This window comes from Sinocyclocheilus grahami, unplaced genomic scaffold (genome assembly GCF_001515645.1).
Source record: "Sinocyclocheilus grahami isolate Dianchi unplaced genomic scaffold, SAMN03320097.WGS_v1.1 scaffold663.1, whole genome shotgun sequence".
Classification (NCBI taxonomy): Eukaryota; Metazoa; Chordata; class Actinopteri; order Cypriniformes; family Cyprinidae; genus Sinocyclocheilus; species Sinocyclocheilus grahami.
Window position 1 is genome coordinate 531,667 of NW_015505842.1, and position 18,181 is coordinate 549,847.

The 18,181-nt window shown below is 38.7% G+C and overlaps 1 protein-coding gene across 1 annotated transcript in view; it reads left to right on the forward strand.

The window, feature by feature from the left end:
- Positions 1-18,181, forward strand: part of LOC107558868 (alpha-1,6-mannosylglycoprotein 6-beta-N-acetylglucosaminyltransferase B-like) — a gene marked incomplete at its 3' end in the record, with an annotated part of 96,334 nt that overhangs the window by 31,572 nt on the left and 46,581 nt on the right. The window contains exons 4-7 of the mRNA XM_016242558.1: positions 5,441-5,550; positions 8,798-8,871; positions 12,924-13,091; positions 15,897-16,061. Of these exons, the coding sequence (XP_016098044.1) occupies positions 5,441-5,550; positions 8,798-8,871; positions 12,924-13,091; positions 15,897-16,061 (517 nt within the window). The remainder of the gene's footprint in view (positions 1-5,440; positions 5,551-8,797; positions 8,872-12,923; positions 13,092-15,896; positions 16,062-18,181) is intronic.

An 18,181-nucleotide genomic window follows, 5' to 3' on the forward strand; every position in this document is an offset into this window, starting at 1 on the left:
GGACAACACAGCGACCGTTGCGTACATCAACCGACAAGGTGGTCTGCGCTCCCGTCGCTTATCGCAACTCGCCCGCCACCTCCTCCTCTGGAGTCAGAAGCATCTGAGGTCACTTCGTGCTGTTCACATTCCTGGGCTTCTCAACCAGGCAGCCGACGAGCTGTCCCAAGCTGCGCTCCCGGGAGAATGGCGACTCCATCCCCAGACGGTCCAGCTGGTTTAGGGACGTTTCAGAGCCGCTCAGGTACACCTGTTTGCCTCTCCAGAAACCTCTCACTGCCAGTTGTTCTTCGCCCTGACTGAGGGAACACTCGGCACGGACGCACTGGCACACAGCTGGCCACGGGGCCTTCGCAAGTATGCATTTCCCCCAGTGAGCCTTCTGACACAGTTGTTGTGCAAGGTCAGGGAGGATGAGGAGCAGGTCCTGCTGGTGGCACCCTATTGGCCTTCCCGGACCTGGTCCCCAGAACTAATGCTCCTCACGACAGCCTCTCCTTGGCCGATTCCTCTGAGGAAGGATTTACTGACTCAGAGACAGGGCACCCTTTGGCACCCGCGTCCAGACCTCTGAAAACTTCATGTCCGGTCCTGGATGGGACGCAGAGGTTCTGAGTGGCCTACTCCAAGAGGTAGTTGACACCATCACTTCAGCGAGAGCGCTACGCTTGAAGTGGGACCTGTTCGTTGAGTGGTGTTCTTCTCGCCGAGAAGACCCCCGAGGATGCCCGATCGGAGTTGTGCTGTCCTTTTTGCAGCAAGGGTCGGAGCGAAGGCTGTCTCCCTCCACCCTTAAAGTTTATGTCGCGGCAATTGCTGCTAACCACGACCCAGTAGAAGGAGGTCGTTGAGGAAGCATGACCTGGTCGTCAGGTTCCTTAAGGGGGTGAGAAGGTTAAATCCTCCACGGCCCCCCTCTATTCCCTCGTGGGACCTGACGCTGGTGCTCACGGCACTACAGCAGGGCCCATTTGAGCCTTTTTGCAGGTGGTTGAGCTGAAGTTCCTTTCAATGAAGACTTTGCTCCTGCTAGCATTGGCCTCTATCAAGAGGGTAGGGGACCTGCATGCATTTTCGGTCAACGATTTGTGCCTAGAGTTCGGGCCGGCTGATTCCCAGGTAACCCTGAGGCCCGGCTACGTGCCCAAGGTTCCTGCTACTCCCTTCAGGGAGCAGGTGGTGAAACTCCAAGCACTGCCCTAATCATTAGGATATTGCGTAAAGATCATGTTCCATGAAGATATTTTGTAAATGTCCTACCGTAAATATATCAAAACTTCATTTTTGATTAGCAATATGCATTGCTAAGAATTCATTTGGACAACTTTAAAGGTGATTTTCTCAGTATTTCGATTTTTTTTGCATCCTCAAATTCCAGATTTTAAAATAGATGTATCTCGACTAAATATTGTCCTAACAAATCACACATCAACGGAAAGCTTATTTATTCAGCTTTCAGATGATATATACATCTCAATTTTAAAAAAAGATTTTAAAGGGTCACATATAGTAAAGATTGAATGAGTTGACATGTTCATGAAGGTGTAAAATCAAAGCGCTGTACTTTGTGTTGTTGCAGAAGAAAGTTTCTGGGCATCATATTGTTGCTGAAGTAATTATTACAGCAACCAATGTAGATATAACAGATATTGACTATACTGTCTGAACAAATGGCTCCGATTTCATCACTCACGAAATGTTAAAGACAGTCCTAATGATCAGGTTTGAAATACAGTACAGACTGAATTGAATGTGGTATCAGCAAAGCCTTAAAACTTGCATTTTCGAAATGTATCTGTTGGACTGAAAAATCATCACTGACGTTCTTTATAAAGCTGATTTGATTGGTGTGGATGAAAGCCCACAGAAGGTAAAAAGCTCTGACAGTATCTAAAAAAGGAAATCTCAGAAGTGCAGAGATTGCGGAAGTCAAACATGCATGTGACAGCTTCGCCTGAACACTTTATTGTCTTTGGGTGTGAAATCAGAAAGGTCAGGGTTCAGATGGCGTGTTTTTCTGAGCGTTCAGCTCTGTGCCGTGCAAAGGTGACATTTATTGGGAATGACAGAGTTGCTCACAGAGGGGGGCTGTTTGCTTCAGCGTGCTGCTGATGTAGCTGCAGGGCACAAGGTTGCAGGCGGTTCATGTGAGCTGTATTATAAAGAAATCAAACTCTTGGTGTGAAACAAAGATGACAATCCATTCCCTAAGCTTGCTGAACGACATTTTCCTGTCTCTCTGAAAGAGATTTTTCAAGTCTCTTGAGATACCTGAAATAAAACCTATTGAGGTTTTATTGAAATAGTCTCGGATGCAAGAGAAAAATATAGTCAAAAATAATTACAATCGCACAAACTTGAGAAGCACAGTGCGTACAGAGACAACAGTGATAGTCTGTTTTGGATTATTTTTTTTACTTGCTAAAATCTATCTATCTATCTATCTATCTATCTATCTATCTATCTATCTATCTATCTATCTATACTTGAGTGCTCAACATCTGGACTTGAACATTTTTTATCATTGTATTTTTTGTGTGTGTATTTTTTAGAGCTAATATATGGGCAGATATTTGGATATTTTCTTTGGTTGTAAATGCAGATAATTCTATTATTTTGTTATTTGGTCATTTTCCATGTCTATCAATGTCTATCAATGGTCTTGCACATTTTTGTATTCAAATAGTAGCAAACTGAATTTCAGATATAAGCAATTTGACTATTGTGTAATTTTGCTAAAATATTGAAAATAATTTTAGCATGTTGTATGTGCACATTATCGTGCCATTATTGCTGTACAACAGTTGTCCAACTGCTGTCACTTAAGTACTCGACCAGAACCTGCAATTCGGTTAAGGCTCATTTCAGCCTTGTCTTTCAGCATTATGGGGCAGTGAAGCGTAATGATTAAAGATCTGAGCTAGAAACTCAAGTGTTCAAACTCAGAAATTGGTGATCCTTCTCTAGCATTATTTGTATCCCATCACTAACTGTGGGACATTCGTAACTTTGTGTAAAAATTTGAATAAATAATGTATACTTAAAGGCATGGAAACTGATTTGGTTAAAGGTCCCCTGAAATGCTTAGAAACACGCAGCGTTACTCTATGTGTTGACGTCATTTTAACTGAAATAGGAAGAGAGGGCGGGACATATCAAGCAGCCCGCCCCTTTTTAAAATAGCCAATAACGTTTGTTTATATCACGGCATGGGCTAGAGCCGTTCAGAGCCGTTGAGCTCCGTAAAGCCGCATTTGACAGGGTATGCCAGCCACAATCTCATCCATATTGCTATAAAATATAGCATTCTGTGTAGAATTCAAATAGCTCCGATACATTTTGTGGTCTGCGGCGACTCGTGCATGTGATCCGCTCCGTGCTATCGTGTCTCTGGACCGGAGCAGAGTGTGTGTGCGGTGCGGTGGTTAGCGTGACACAGCGTGAAGCCAGACTTCTTTTTTTTCTCAATAGAAAGCATATTTACACTGTTTGAATCGTTCCCTGTCCCCTATATAGTGCACTACGTGCCATTCACTGTACAGAAAATACTAATTCTGTGGACAAGTGACCGATTTCAGCCGCGGCTTCAGCGTCTATTTTATAGTGTAGGGAGTGTGTGTGTGCGGTGCGGTGGTTAGCGTGACACAGCGTGAAACCAGACTTCTTTTTTTCCTCAATGGAAAGCATATTTACACTGTTTGAATCGTTCCCTGTCCCCTATATAGTGCACTACGTGCCATTCACTGTACAGAAAATACTAATTCTGTGGACAAGTGACCGATTTCAGCCGCGGCTTCAGCATCTATTTTATAGTGCAGGGGGCGGGTGCTTCGGATTCTAGAGAGCATTTGATTGGACAGAAATTTTGATGAGAAGTTGAAGTACGATGTGACGTCAAAAAAAATCGTTGAGCCGTTTTGGCGGAAGTGACGAACTGCAAGCTTTGAATGCTTATATCTTCTAAATGCGAATTTTGTCACTGTTTTGGAGCACACTGCCTTATAGATAACCTTAAGACTAACATATTGATAGTAACACCCAAAAAACTTTCATTTTGATTTCATGGGGACTTTAAAAATCACTTTTTGTTATGCTGGTTGTCTCTTTACATCTTGATAGCAATCACTAAGTTAAGTGGTCTAAATGTATTTATATCGTCTGTGGAAGGTGTAGGACCATAAAATATTCGTTCAGTCATATCCCTTGGTCTGAGGACTATGATAGGCTGTCCTTCCTGCCTGTCAATGTATGTATTTGCATATCTCAGTGCACCCTGTTCTCGCAGACATGATACGTCATCAGTGCGTTCCAGTACACTATTGCAGACCGAGCAAGAAGGCGTTATTATTGTAATATTACGTGCTTTATACTGTAATGTTTTCTCACCGGTGAATGAGAAATGAGGTAATCTGACAGCGATGCATTCAACCCTCCACCAACGCCGTCTCTCATCGTGTCGCTGGTCTGTGTGCGTTCATGTGTTTTGGAGGAGGCGTGGCTTTGGAGAGTGATTTGCAGTGAGGGTGGGATCTTATGCATTCAAAGCTAGTTTACTATTGCTAGCCTCTCAGAAATCGCCTACCCTACCTTTAAATATTGAAATGTTTTATGATTGTTTCCTTCTTGTAGATAATTTTTTCTACAACAACCTAATAATAGTATTCTAATGATCAATGCGTGCTGACACATAAAAAGCATGTGAAAATATTGAACACGTGGTTAAAAGCTGTTTCACTGTAATAAAAATCAACCCCTGGGACAATTAAATGACGCAATGTTTCTTTTCGTTTTAACCCAGCTTTTTAATCTTTTAAATCATTTTTATGCTGTCAACAACAAGGGAATTAAGTTGCTACTGACTTAATTGCTGTAACGTGTTTTTCTCTCAGGGCCAGGCCTAAACATGCCGCATGTCATTTTCATTATCTATCTATGTAAATGGTGTCAGTGCAGAAGCATTGCTATTTCATGCTCCAAGCTTATTTCAAACAATTAGCATGTCCAATGGGTAATCGTACCATTCAAGGATGTTACAATTCAGTTCCAAAATAAATAGAGAGACTTGCTTCAGTAGAGGCACTTCAGACTTTTGTTTCTTCTCAAGGCTGTAGAATGTGTATGTGCATTATAATTCAATTTAGACACGCTTTCATCCATTAATAATTTCTAATATTCATTAGGCACAGGCACTGTAAGGTTGGCTGCATTTCCATATTGCATATTTAAAGCCATCTTTTCTCACCCTCATGTTGTTCAAAATTATTATTTTCTTCTGTGGAACACAAAATGAGTTGTTAGGCGAGATGTCTGAGTTGATTCTTTCCAAAAAAAACAGAAGAGTATCATCAAAGTAGCCCAGCTTCATTTGGGGTGAACTATTTCTTTAATAGCCCTGTTGCTGCACATCATTTCTCTCTCTTACTCCTGTTCACTTTTCCAGATTCCAGCCCGTAGGTCTGGTGGAGCGAATCCAGGCCATCGCCCAGAATGTGTCCGACATGGCTATACGAATGGAGCAGATTCTGAAGAAGACTAACATCCCCACCAGAGGTGAATCTCTCATTTATGTTTGGGTGGCAAGGACCGAAACTCTATATCAAGATACCTAAATCTGCTATCAAAAAGCTCAAATGATCTGAGCTATGATAGCCACATGTATTTTATGCTTCCTTACTCTTCATCAACAATTGGCTCATTGTGTCTAAACTTATATTAAGTATAATTCAATGCGTTAAAGAGCTACATATAACATGCAAGATTGATTTACTCACCAAAAACTCTCATTTTAGTCTGTTAGTGAGCCAAAATCATATTGAAATGGACTGTTTAAAATTAGACATGAAGAGGTCTGGGCTCAGATCCATTTTGTCAGGACAGCACATTCGCTCATTATTATTTAATGCAACTTGATTGGACTTAATCACTATAATGCCAATCATCTCTTGCCGCTATTTGTACAGCGAGCGCCTCTGTAGGGTTTGATATCTCTAAAGTTTGCCAGCAGAGTTTGGTGGAATTCCAGCAGGTTTTTAGCGAGCATATGTGCAAGCTGTGTGGGAGGTTTATTTAAACTATTAATGTAAGACAAACGGAATGCATACTTCTGCTCTGCCATTTGGACAGAATGTTCAAGAATTCTGCTTATCATACTCTGCTTGCTTTGTTATGAGAACTTTTATGTTGAAAATGAGCATTTCGTGTGCAATTGAGTTTGTTTTTTAATGACTTTTTGTACATTTCCAATTTCTAATATTTAAGTTTTGACTTGACAATATCTTTTGATCTAAAGTCATACATCATGTTCTCAGTCTCCAGTAACTATGCCTGTTCACAGTGAATGTGAAAATGTGACATAACGTGACACAATCCCAGACAATAGGAATATATATGGTCACACTTTAGTTTGGCCGCCAATTCTCACTATTACCTAACTATTAACTACAACTACAACTTTTGCCTCAATAAGCTTCTAATTTGGTGCTTATTAATGGTTAGTAAGGTAGTTGTTAGTTTAGGTATGATATAGGATTAAGGGATCTAAAATATGGTAATGCAGAATGAGGCATTAATATGTGCTTCATAAGTACTAACAAACAGTCAATATGCTAGTAATATGCAGGCTAATAAGCAGCAGGTTAATAGTGAGAATTGGTCACTAAAGTGTTGGTATGCTTTATTTGATCAATTCTCTTTGAATATATTTTATAATGTAATTTATCTCTGTTATTATAGCTGAATTTTCAGCATCATTACTCCATATTGTCATTTGATCCTTCAGAAATCATTTTAATATGCTGATTTACTGCTCAAGAAAGGTTGAAAACAGATTTTTGCTGATTAACATTTTTAGGAACCATGTTCATCAATCAATCAATCAATCAATCAATCAATCAATCAACCAACCAATCAATCAACCAATCAATCAATCAATCAGTTTCCACAAAAATAATAGGTAGCATTGATACTAATAAGAATTATTATTAATAATAAAGCACCAATAATAATTGAACACCACATAATAATTGAACACAGCATTAGCATATTTGAATTATTTATCATTCTTCTTAAAATGTTCTCCTGAGAAAAACCAATAACATTACAAGTGTCTCCTCTAGAGTTTAAAAAATAGATCTCAACGGGGTCACAGATTATTGTTTTCCAAGATATTAGAGTATGCAATCAAAATAGATTTCAATAGGCATTTATAAACTTAAAAGTTTAAGGGGTGACAAGTGCGGTACCTGGGAGTGAATCTCTTAAACCAATGTTCCGTGTGTGTACAGAACACAGGAGTCATTGGATGTCTTCTGATTGAACAGTTCAAGGGTGTTTTTAGCTGCTTAGATGGTAATGCAGAATGAGGCATTAATATGTGCTTCATAAGTACTAACAAACAGTCAATATGCTAGTAATATGCAGGCTAATAAGCAGCAAGTTAATAGTGAGAATTGGTCACTAAAGTGTTGGTATGCTTTATTTTATCAATTCTCTTTGAATATATTTTATAATGTAATTTATCTCCGTTATTATAGCTGAATTTTCAGCATCATTACTCCATATTGTCATTTGATCCTTCAGAAATCATTTTAATATGCTGATTTACTGCTCAAGAAAGGTTGAAAACAGATTTTTGCTGATTAACATTTTTAGGAACCATGTTCATCAATCAATCAATCAATCAATCAATCAACCAATCAATCAGTTTCCACAAAAATAATAGGTAGCATTGATACTAATAAGAATTATTATTAATAATAAAGCACCAATAATAATTGAACACCACATAATAATTGAACACAGCATTAGCATATTTGAATTATTTATCATTCTTCTTAAAATGTTCTCCTGAGAAAAACCAATAACATTACAAGTGTCTCCTCTAGAGTTTAAAAAATAGATCTCAACGGGGTCACAGATTATTGTTTTCCAAGATATTAGAGTATGCAATCAAAATAGATTTCAATAGGCATTTATAAACTTAAAAGTTTAAGGGGTGACAAGTGCGGGACGTGGGAGTGAATCTCTTAAATCAATGTTCCGTGTGTGTGCAGAACACAGGAGTCATTGGATGTCTTCTGATTGAACAGTTCAAGGGTGTTTTTAGCTGCTTAGTATCTTTTCATAATCGAGCAGAATGGCTAGGGTGGCCATATGTGCCGATCAATGAATGACACCAGAGTATCTCGAGAGCGATTCGTAAGCATAAGGAGCCATCTGATCAGCTCTCTATAGCTCTCGTGAATGTCATACAACGATCGATCTGCACAGTGCAAACAGCCAAAACCTGGATATTTTAGGCAATATAGAAATCCTGGCAAGGACGCGTCCCGTAAAAATGGCCCGTATGGTCACCCTACGAATAGCCCATAATTCCTTTCTCAGTAAGCATGCTTGACACATCTGAAGTAGCCTGTTCTACAAAGAACAACCTCTTTCTTCGTTAATTAGGCTGACTGGGACTGGCTACCAGTGAGAGATGGGAGTTTATTAATCAAGGCGAGGGGATGTTTGCAATTTTCTATTCCTTTTATCTCCCCATCTGAACAGAAAGCAGTACAGAGCTCTTAACAAAGCCCAGAGCAAGCATCATGCAGACAAGTAAAAGGTAGAAGGGCAAGAGGCCGCTTTCATAATGCTTAATAAAGCAAGCTTGAGGAAATGGAAGAGTATATGGAGGGCTCTCCCAAAGCCTCATTAAAACCAAGAGCATTTGGATCCCACTGGTGTTCCATACTGAAGCTACTGTACTGTGGAAGAGTGCTATCAGACTGTGACTGCCTGTCCTTTTCATCTACAGGCCGAGATGGAGTTACAGGCCAGTGCGAAGTCCCAAAGGATCCCAGGTACCCGGATTGCGCCAGTAAAGTGGATGTGAGTTGACAGAGATATTTCTAAAAAAACTTTCACTCTCCTTTATGTCTGGTCTTTTTATTTCTTAGTTGCCTTAGAGACAAACTGATTGGCACTCAACAAATGGATTTCTTATGGAGTGCTTTCACAACTGTTTCATTGATTGATGTAGTTTTTTTAGATGATGTCTCTTTTCTGTAGTTTTTTTTTTTTCCGAGTAAAGTTTGTCCTCTCTCTCTCTCTCTCTCTTTTTAAATCAAAAATCAGACCATCCCAGACTCTTTACCAAGACGTGCTCAGCCTTTAAGCCAAGTATAGCAAAGAAGCAATGCATTTTTTTTTATGGTGAGCATCCCATATCAGAGCTTTTGGTGGCACTAATGTACTGAAACTGTCATTGAAGGCAAAAAGCACTTGGAACTGCTGTTGTCTTTGTACTTCACACATTTAAGCACAAGCCTGAAAATTACGCATTAAATAAAATGATTGCAGTTAATGAACTCTTTAGTCTTCATGAACTACTTAGTAAGCCTATGATAAACAAGTTGCTTACATAAAATACTCAGCAATCATTCAGACTTTTGCCCTCTGTGAGACACACAGTTTATCCTCATAAATCTTTTTCTGCCTCTAATCTGCACATATTGACCTACATCAACAGTCTTTTACCACATATTTTACATTTGCATATTTTCCCCATTGCATTAAATGTATTATTTTTTTAATTAAATAAAATCTTGGGCTGTCAAAAGTTTAAAATAATTATGATGCATTTAATGATTTGTATTATAGTTTATGCATACAGGAGGGAATTTATTAAGAATGAATTGCTCCTGCTTAAAGCTGTTTATTTGCATGTGCTGTCTGCGCTGCTTTAGCCCCTCGATTCACTAAATTATGTAGATCAGGCAACAGCACAAAAAACGCCCTGAAAATCTGTGCTGTGCACATTTTACACTGTGCAGTTCAGATCTCAGGACCGCTTCGGATTGTTGTATTATGGAGGGTACAGTAGACCACCATGACCTGATATATTTCATATTTTTGTAGAAACCATATTTTTTGCGCTGAGTTGATTCAACTGAGTTGATCCCCCCCCAAAAATTATTTGATGAATAGAAAAGTTCTAAAAAAAATCAGCATTTATTTGAAATAAGAATCTTTTGTAACATTTAAATGTTTTTACTTCCACATTTGATCAATTTAATGCATCCTTCCATTAAAACTGTTGAGCAGTGGTGTATATTGCAATTCATTAGGCTTCATTCAGGTTCTGGGGCTCAAATATAATGCACAAAAGTGCAATTGTTTACTGCATTCACCTTACTTACAAAATAACAACAACAACAAAAAAATAAAAATGTGCAAGTGTTTGTTTGGCAATTCATTATACTTTCATTCATCCATCATGTTTTTGACGTGAATACACAATACACTTTGTGTTTTACTTCGCATGTGGTGTGGTGAGAATTGTGCACTCTGTGTGCATTGGTTCAAATAAGAATGATACCATCCATCATCCATGTGAAGTGGTTGTTGTATGGATGAGAGTTTCTCTTAGGTCAAATGTTTGTTTGGTCCCATTCCAAACAAATCCTGAAAGCAGCTAAATCAAACCAATCTTTGCTTGCAAAGCATGCACATTTGGTTTAAAAAAACAAATGTATTGTGGGCAGTCGTGGCCTAATTGTTAGAGAGTCGGACTTGTAACCCGAAGGTTGCGGGTTCAAGTCTCAGGTCCGGCAGGAATTGTCAGTGGGGGGAGTAAATGTATGGCACTCTCTTCCACCCTCAATAACACGACTGAGGTGAGACTAGGGATGCAACGATTATAGATTTTGTTGGTACGATTATTGTCTGAGGAATAATCACGATTTTACGATTATGACGATTATTATGCATTTATCAATTTCCCAACATTACTAATGTATAAAATCACATGAACACTCTTTAGATATTAAAGTGTTATTTATTGCTGGCTTTTGAAACAGAAATAACACAGTAACCAACAATACAGCAAAAAATAATAATAAAAAAGACAAACAAAAGTCCATCTCTCCCATTGGAATTAAAAAAAGGTGACCTCTGCTCTGTAAACATCCATGACAGTATTTATCTTTTGAAAATAACAAATGGAAATTTTTAATAGTCTTTATAATAATTCATATGATTTTACATGTGGCCTGAGAAAATCATGTCTATTATTTTGGTTTGTGACCAAAATAAAAACGTGTGGCGCATGTGTACAAACATTCAGGAGGACACAAACTTCTTGAGAATGCTGCCCCGTAACTTTTATTAATAAAATAGATTAAATAGCCTACTGGAGAGACGCACAGACGCAGTTAGGCTAATTCACACAGGCAGCTGTCACCTCTCTCTCTCTATCTCTCTCTCTCTCTCTCGAATAATTAATTCAAGTAGCTAAATGTTATAATTAATTAATTCAAATAAATGTGATCTTACCGCACTATTTCATCTCTTCTGGTCTGGAGCGGGCAGAATGCGGCGCTGTAGCTTCGCGTCAGGTGGTTCTTATCTTCACGTCGTGCATTAAAATCGTTCAATGTACAGCAAGCCGTGCATTATCCCTTATGTATTCTCTCTTTAGCATTAGTTTTTTTACAGCAATATTTAAATGACACCCTGGTCATTCTTGGTGCACCCAAAATGGTCCCACACTATCAACAGGCATTTCTCTGGTGGAAATAAAGCTTCGCTGTTTGGTCCCTCTGTCACAGTTCATCTAATGCATGTAGTAGCCTCCGTGCCTCTGATAAGCACGTCATTTTAAGCTGGTGCACTGCTAGTGTAACTTTTTTCGTTTTGCACAAGCTGCAACAGTTCTTGTCCGTTGTCTTGGTATGCATAAGCATTAAGATTTCCATTCACTGGAAGTAAGGGGCCTAGACCAACCCCTGAAAAACAGTCCAATACCAGTATTACCATTATCCCTTTTCCAACATACTTTAAATTTGGTAGAATGGGTAGGTAGCAATCTCCTGGCATATGCCAAAATTACCATTATCCCTCTTCCACCAAACTTTAAATTTGGTAGAATGGGCAGGTAGCATTCTCCTGGCATATGCCAAAAACCCAGACTCACCCATCAGACTGCCAAACTGTGTGGTTTGTCACACCACATAATAAGTTCCCACTGCTCCAGAATCCAGCACGCTTTACACCAGGGGTGTCCAATCCCGTTCCTTGAGGGCCACTGTCCTGCAGAGTTAAAAACTTCTAAGCAAGTGTGTTGGTGCTGGTTGGAGCTAAAATCATCAGGAGTGCACACCACTCCATCCGCCGCTTGGCATTGTACTTGGTGATGTGAGGCTTGTAACCGTGCAGCTGCTCGCCATGGAAACCCATTCCATGAAGCTCCTGCTGTACAGTTTTTGCGCTGATATTAATGCCAGTGGAAACTTGGAACTCTTCAGCTATGGAACCAGCAAAGTGTCGGTGACTTTTACACACCAAGTGACTGAGCACTGAGTGACCCCACTCTCTGACTGTACGTGGTCTTATGTTTCGGCCTGAGTTGCTGCTGTTCCATGGAAATGCTTCCACTTTCCAGTAATACCACTATCCATGGGATGACATGATGACCATGGGATGACATTTCATGAACAAATATATTGCAAATGTGGAATACTGTCACAGTTCCACACTTGAATTTACTAAACTCTTCAGAACGACACAATTTTTTCACAAATATTGGTACATTCAGACTGCATGGCTGGGTGTTTGATTTTATACACATGTGGCAAAGGGTCTGACTGAAACACCTAAATTATCTAAGAATTTCCTATATAATTAAGAAGTGAGTACCAATACTTTTGTCCATATAGTGTATATAGTTTGAATGTACTGTAACTTGCTTTGGATAAAAGTGCCTGCAAAATACAATGTTAATGTAATTACAAACCTGAAGGAAACCCCTGAGGTATTCAAGAAAACTGATCATTTGATGGTTCTTGTCACATTCGGTTCAGGTGTCACACCTCTGTCCTCTCTGTGAAATGTCAAAATAGTGACAACTCTAAGATTTAACTGTTACTCATCTCTTTTTCTAGTGGATGAGAGCCAGGTGGACATCGGACCCTTGCTACGCCTTTTATGGAGTAGACGGCTCCGACTGCTCTTTCCTCATCTACCTCAGTGAAGTCGAGTGGTTCTGCCCCCCGCTGGCCTGGAGGAATCAAAGCAGCCACCCCACAACCAGCAGCCTGCCAAAAAGACAGGTGAGTGCCTGGAAGAGTCAACAATCACTACACTGAATTCATTGTGACAGAGAAGTGTAGGAGTTAGTGAGCTGTGATTATGGCTAAGATCACATGGCTCTTTTCCAAAAACCGAATAAGTTGCCATAGGCAGTGTTGCAGGTATCTTTTACCAAGAAGGCAATACTAGAACACACACGTTGTTACCTATACAGCATTCCAAATCAGTCATGTAGAGGTTTTATTTCAGTTAGAATGCTGACTTAGTTGGCTGTAGAAACCAAGGCAGCTCAGTGGGTTTTAAAGGGGTCATATGACAATGCTAAAAAAGAACATTATTTTGTGTATTTGGTGTAATGAAATGTGTTTATGCGGTTTAAGGTTCAAAAAACATTATTTTCCACATACTGTAAATTATTGTTTCTCCTCTATGCCCCGCCTTTCTGAAACGCGTCGATTTTTACAAAGCTCATCGTTCTGAAAAGCGAGGTGTGCTCTGATTGGCCAGCTATCCAGTGCGTTGTGATTGGCCGAATACCTCAAACGTGTGACGGAAATGTTATGCCCCTCACCATACTGTGATGCTGTGTCCCGGCGCGACGAAACAAAAACAATGCAACCCATTATAAATGAGGCATTTGTTGCATCCAGTGGGGACATAATTACTGATTATAATGACGTATACTGTCTTTTTACGCGTTGTGTTGCATCACGCCGTGCAAACATAAAACCATGTCTGCATTTGTGATCGGAGAAAGGACAAACAACAAGCGCTACTCTACACTGCTCAAAACTCACGTTTGAATCATCAGTGGCAATTTCTTTAAATATGAAAACATACGTACAGGCTGTGAGTCAGAACAGCCGGCATTGTAGTCTACTCTACCAGGTTCAGGAAACAGTCCTCCGTAAAACGCATTGCACACACACAAATATTTGGGTTGAAGTGTTCTGGAACAGTGTTGTAAATACAGCTTAACCACTGATTTCTAGTTGTGTCCCCTTTTGGAAGACCAAACAAAGTAGTTTCGCTTTCACAACGAAACACACAGCGTCTCCACAATATGGCGGCGGTGGCAGCGACAATACTACTGTGAGAATAAAAGTTTCACCTTCTTTCTTTGCATGAGTATTTGGGCGGTGTTATGCAAATCTTCCCACACAGTGACGTAGACATGTGGCGGCGTGTTTAAATGAGGCGTTTTAGGAGGGCGTGGACGAGTCTTAGCTTTTATAAAGAATAACTCTTTGGGTTTGAGACTTTAGTCTTTGCAACTTTAGGGATCGTAGCTATGCACGAACAGCTTGTAACACTCCAAAGAGAAAGGAAAACTTGAAATCGCATCATTTGACCCCTTTAAAACAGAGACTGTGTGAGCAGTATGTGTGTTCTCACCTGGTTAGTTACTCTCACAGTGTGTCATTTCAAGTGAGAGAGTTCCAGCTGTTTAACTGTTATTCACCGTGCCACTAAGCCCTGCTAAGGCTGAAACGAGACATCATTTTATTCATTCCCCCCCCCCCCACAAAGCATAAAATACTGTAGCATTTTCTTGCCCAGCAAAATTTCATCTGTAAATTCCACACAGCTGTTACCAGTACGAGTCTGAACTCTTTTAAAATGATGCCACAATCTGTTATTTTAAAAATGACAGTTCTTTCATTTGCAAAACCATGATTAACCTCAACCTCGTGTCCACAGACCAATTACAGTCCATTCATTCAAGTTGTGTTTAAGCATTGCTTTTGAGAACAAATAACTGGCTTTTACAGGTTATATCTTTGAAAAGATATTCAGAGTTTAGTAGCAAGTCATTTAGTAGCCGTTTTCTAGAAATCCTTGGACAGAACATCATATTACTGTATACACTTGCAAAAAAGAAGTGCACATATCTGTATTGAATGTTCAGTGTAGTGTAATTAAAATCTTTAAAGTATGTTTAAAAAAACTGTACTTGGGCAATTTAATATTAATGAAATAAAGGGACACTTAAGTGTATTTAAAGAGTGTACACTTTCATGACTGTTTCTTAACATTTTCACTTTTAAAAAGTGCCCTTTGTAATAATGTAAAATTGAAAGTTTTAATAAAAAAAATAGAAGCATGTTTTAAATGAGTATGTTTTAATAATCTTTTGTTGTGTTTTGAATAACATACTAACATACTAAAGCACATGTAAAGTACTTGGTTCAAATTTTAACTATGTTATTCAATATCACTTTTAAAGTAAGTATATTTTAAATGTACTAATCTGCAACTTCATCTTTACAAATGTGTAATTACAAATATATTTAAATGCATAACATACAAGTTTCAATAGATGATTTATATGTGTGTATGCATGTGTATATCTATGTGTATATGTGTCCATACTGTATGTATATACGTGCAATGAGATTACAGCAAGTTTTCTGACTGCGTTTCAGGGGGCACTGTAGAGCCTTGAGTTTTTGAGTATGTTAAGGCTCCCAAAAAGCCCTGGGTAGTTGAAAAAAAAATTAAAAAAAATAAATAAATAAATTTATTTATATATATATATATATATATATAAAATGCTCAACTCACTGTCTGCCGCTGCCGCTTGGTCCTTCATTTAAAAAACAAAAACTTGAATTTAACAAATATAAAATGTTCCAAACATATTTCTAAATTAACTTGATTTTCACTCAAATTAATCAAAATGGATTTATAGCGTTTTGAAATCAAACTCTTCAAATATATATTTGTTTTCTGAGCTATGTCTGCGAAATAATCAGTACTTATCTACACTAATTTTGTCTCTACACTTCCCTGCCGGTTTTCACTAACCTTTTCTCTTTCTATAGGCGTTTTTCCGCTCCAATCTGTCTCTACTGTTAGAGCGTGTTGGCTCGGGCAAAGAATCGCTAAGCTTCATGAGGAGGCGTATGCGCAGATTGGCTGTGCAGTGGGCTGCAGCTGCACGCAGACTTGACGAGCACCTGCGTGGTTACTACAGAGAGCAGAAGAGGGTGAGCTGTCACGCACTGTCTAAAGAGGGTGAAATAAAGGCGCTATAGGACATAATGAGGGTTCCTTAAAACAATGACTTCATTAGCACTATTCGGATGGGATTCGTTTTCGAAGTGACATTTGAGTTAGTTGTTAATAGAGGAAGCCTGACTTATCGTGTATTGATTTGGATGCGACTGGGATTTCAAACCAGAAGTTTAGCTGTAGATATGGGATTTGATGAAGTTTAAAATAAATGAGAAGCACAATAATATAGCGCAATCACAGATGTTGGAATCTGGACGGGATTACATTTCTCAGAGGACCCAAATGAGTATGGATTTACTTCATAATTTGTTGTGTAAGAAAAACACAGCCAAATTTGATTTGGATGGTATTAAAATCAAAAATAAGTCTGCAAAACACAAATTTATCTAACCACCTCAGGAAAAAAACTAGTTTGAATAAGAACATTATATATTAGCAGTAATGTTTGTACTATTTCCTTTTTCAAAATCAGTTACCCTATACAGACTGATTATTTTCATTTCCTGTCCTAGAGCCAAGCCTGAATGGAAAATTGTAGATTAAATTAAATCTGTCTCACAGTGAGATACAGACCAGATACACACTCTCAGTTCTGTCACATAGAGAAGTGGTTTCCTGTGAAGAGGTTGACTGTGACCATGAAAAAGCTGTTTACTGTAGGTGAAATCTGTAGCTTATGAGTTTGACTGGTAAGTGTAAGATAATTGCAGGTGCTTGTGAATATGTTTGCGGTGGCTGAATGCACACATTTCCCATGTGGTAGTTTTTAATTATGGACTGTTTCTCTGTCAATTTGTCTTTGCTCATGCTTTCTCAACATTCCTCTTGGTTGGTGCACTTTTGATGTCCCTATTGAGTCATTTAACATTCTGGTTAAAGCCTTTTAACAGTGTAGGTTGAAAGCTATTTATGGATATGGATTACCAGATGTCTGTGTTTACCATGTGTAGGATGAGAATCTTAAAGAAACTAATTATTTTGGCTTAGAATCAATTCCAATTAATGATTTGGTTCCTTAATGATTCTATAAACTATTATACTGCATTTCATACACTACCATATTGAGTACTAAAATAAAATAAATATTTTAAAATATTAGTACTAAAACAGCATTAGTAGGTTTAATAAGAATGTCCAAGTCTTAACCTAAATGTAAACTAGATATACTCTATATTAATAAAAGTACCATTTATTACAACAAAACTTTGATATTAAAATGTAAATATTAGTAAACGTTGAGATTAATTAAATACTGTGGAGAAGTATTTTTCATTGTTAGTTCATGTAACTAATGTACTTAACTAATTTGAACAATTGACATTTTACCATCATCCTCATCCTTATCATCCTACAACTTCCCAAAAAGTAAAGATTTTATATTAAAATTCCGCATTTGTATTGAAGTAAAACATTTAAAATAGATTAACTTTAACAGCAATACTGAATAACACACTAGAATTATAATAAGCAAACTATAATCAAGTACTTTACATATGCTTTAGTATGTTGGTCAACATATTCAAATAAGTGTACTTCTTTAAAACACAGACTAGAAATAAAATCACAAGCAATCCAAATATTATACAACAACTAAAATGAATGGCAAAAATTGATACATGATATTTATTAATAAAGGTAGTTTAGACCAACAGGGAAAATAAAGTGGTTGAAGTCACTGAGCAGCACATCAAAAACACACTCGGTTACTAACGTAACCTCGGTTCCCTGAGATACGAGAATGAGTGTTGCGTCTTGCTTAAGACTGAGGTGAAGAGGTCGACTTCTGCCTTGCCCAAGATCTCCCAGATTCTCTGAACCGTATGTGGGGGGAGCATCCACTCTTCTGAGGGGACATTGCTCTGGGATAGCATGTCTGCTCCCTGGTTCAACCTGCCTGGCACATGTGCTGCTCTTAGCGAACGCAAGTTTAGCTGAGCCCATTCCAGGAGGCGCTCTACCAGAATGAAGAGGCGCTTCTAGGTGAGACCGCCCTGGTGATTCTTTATCCCCAGAACCCATCTTGACCCCCCGGGGATGGCCCGCCAGGCCTCGGCCCACATGGCAAATGGTTGGGTTGGTTCGAGCGACAGGC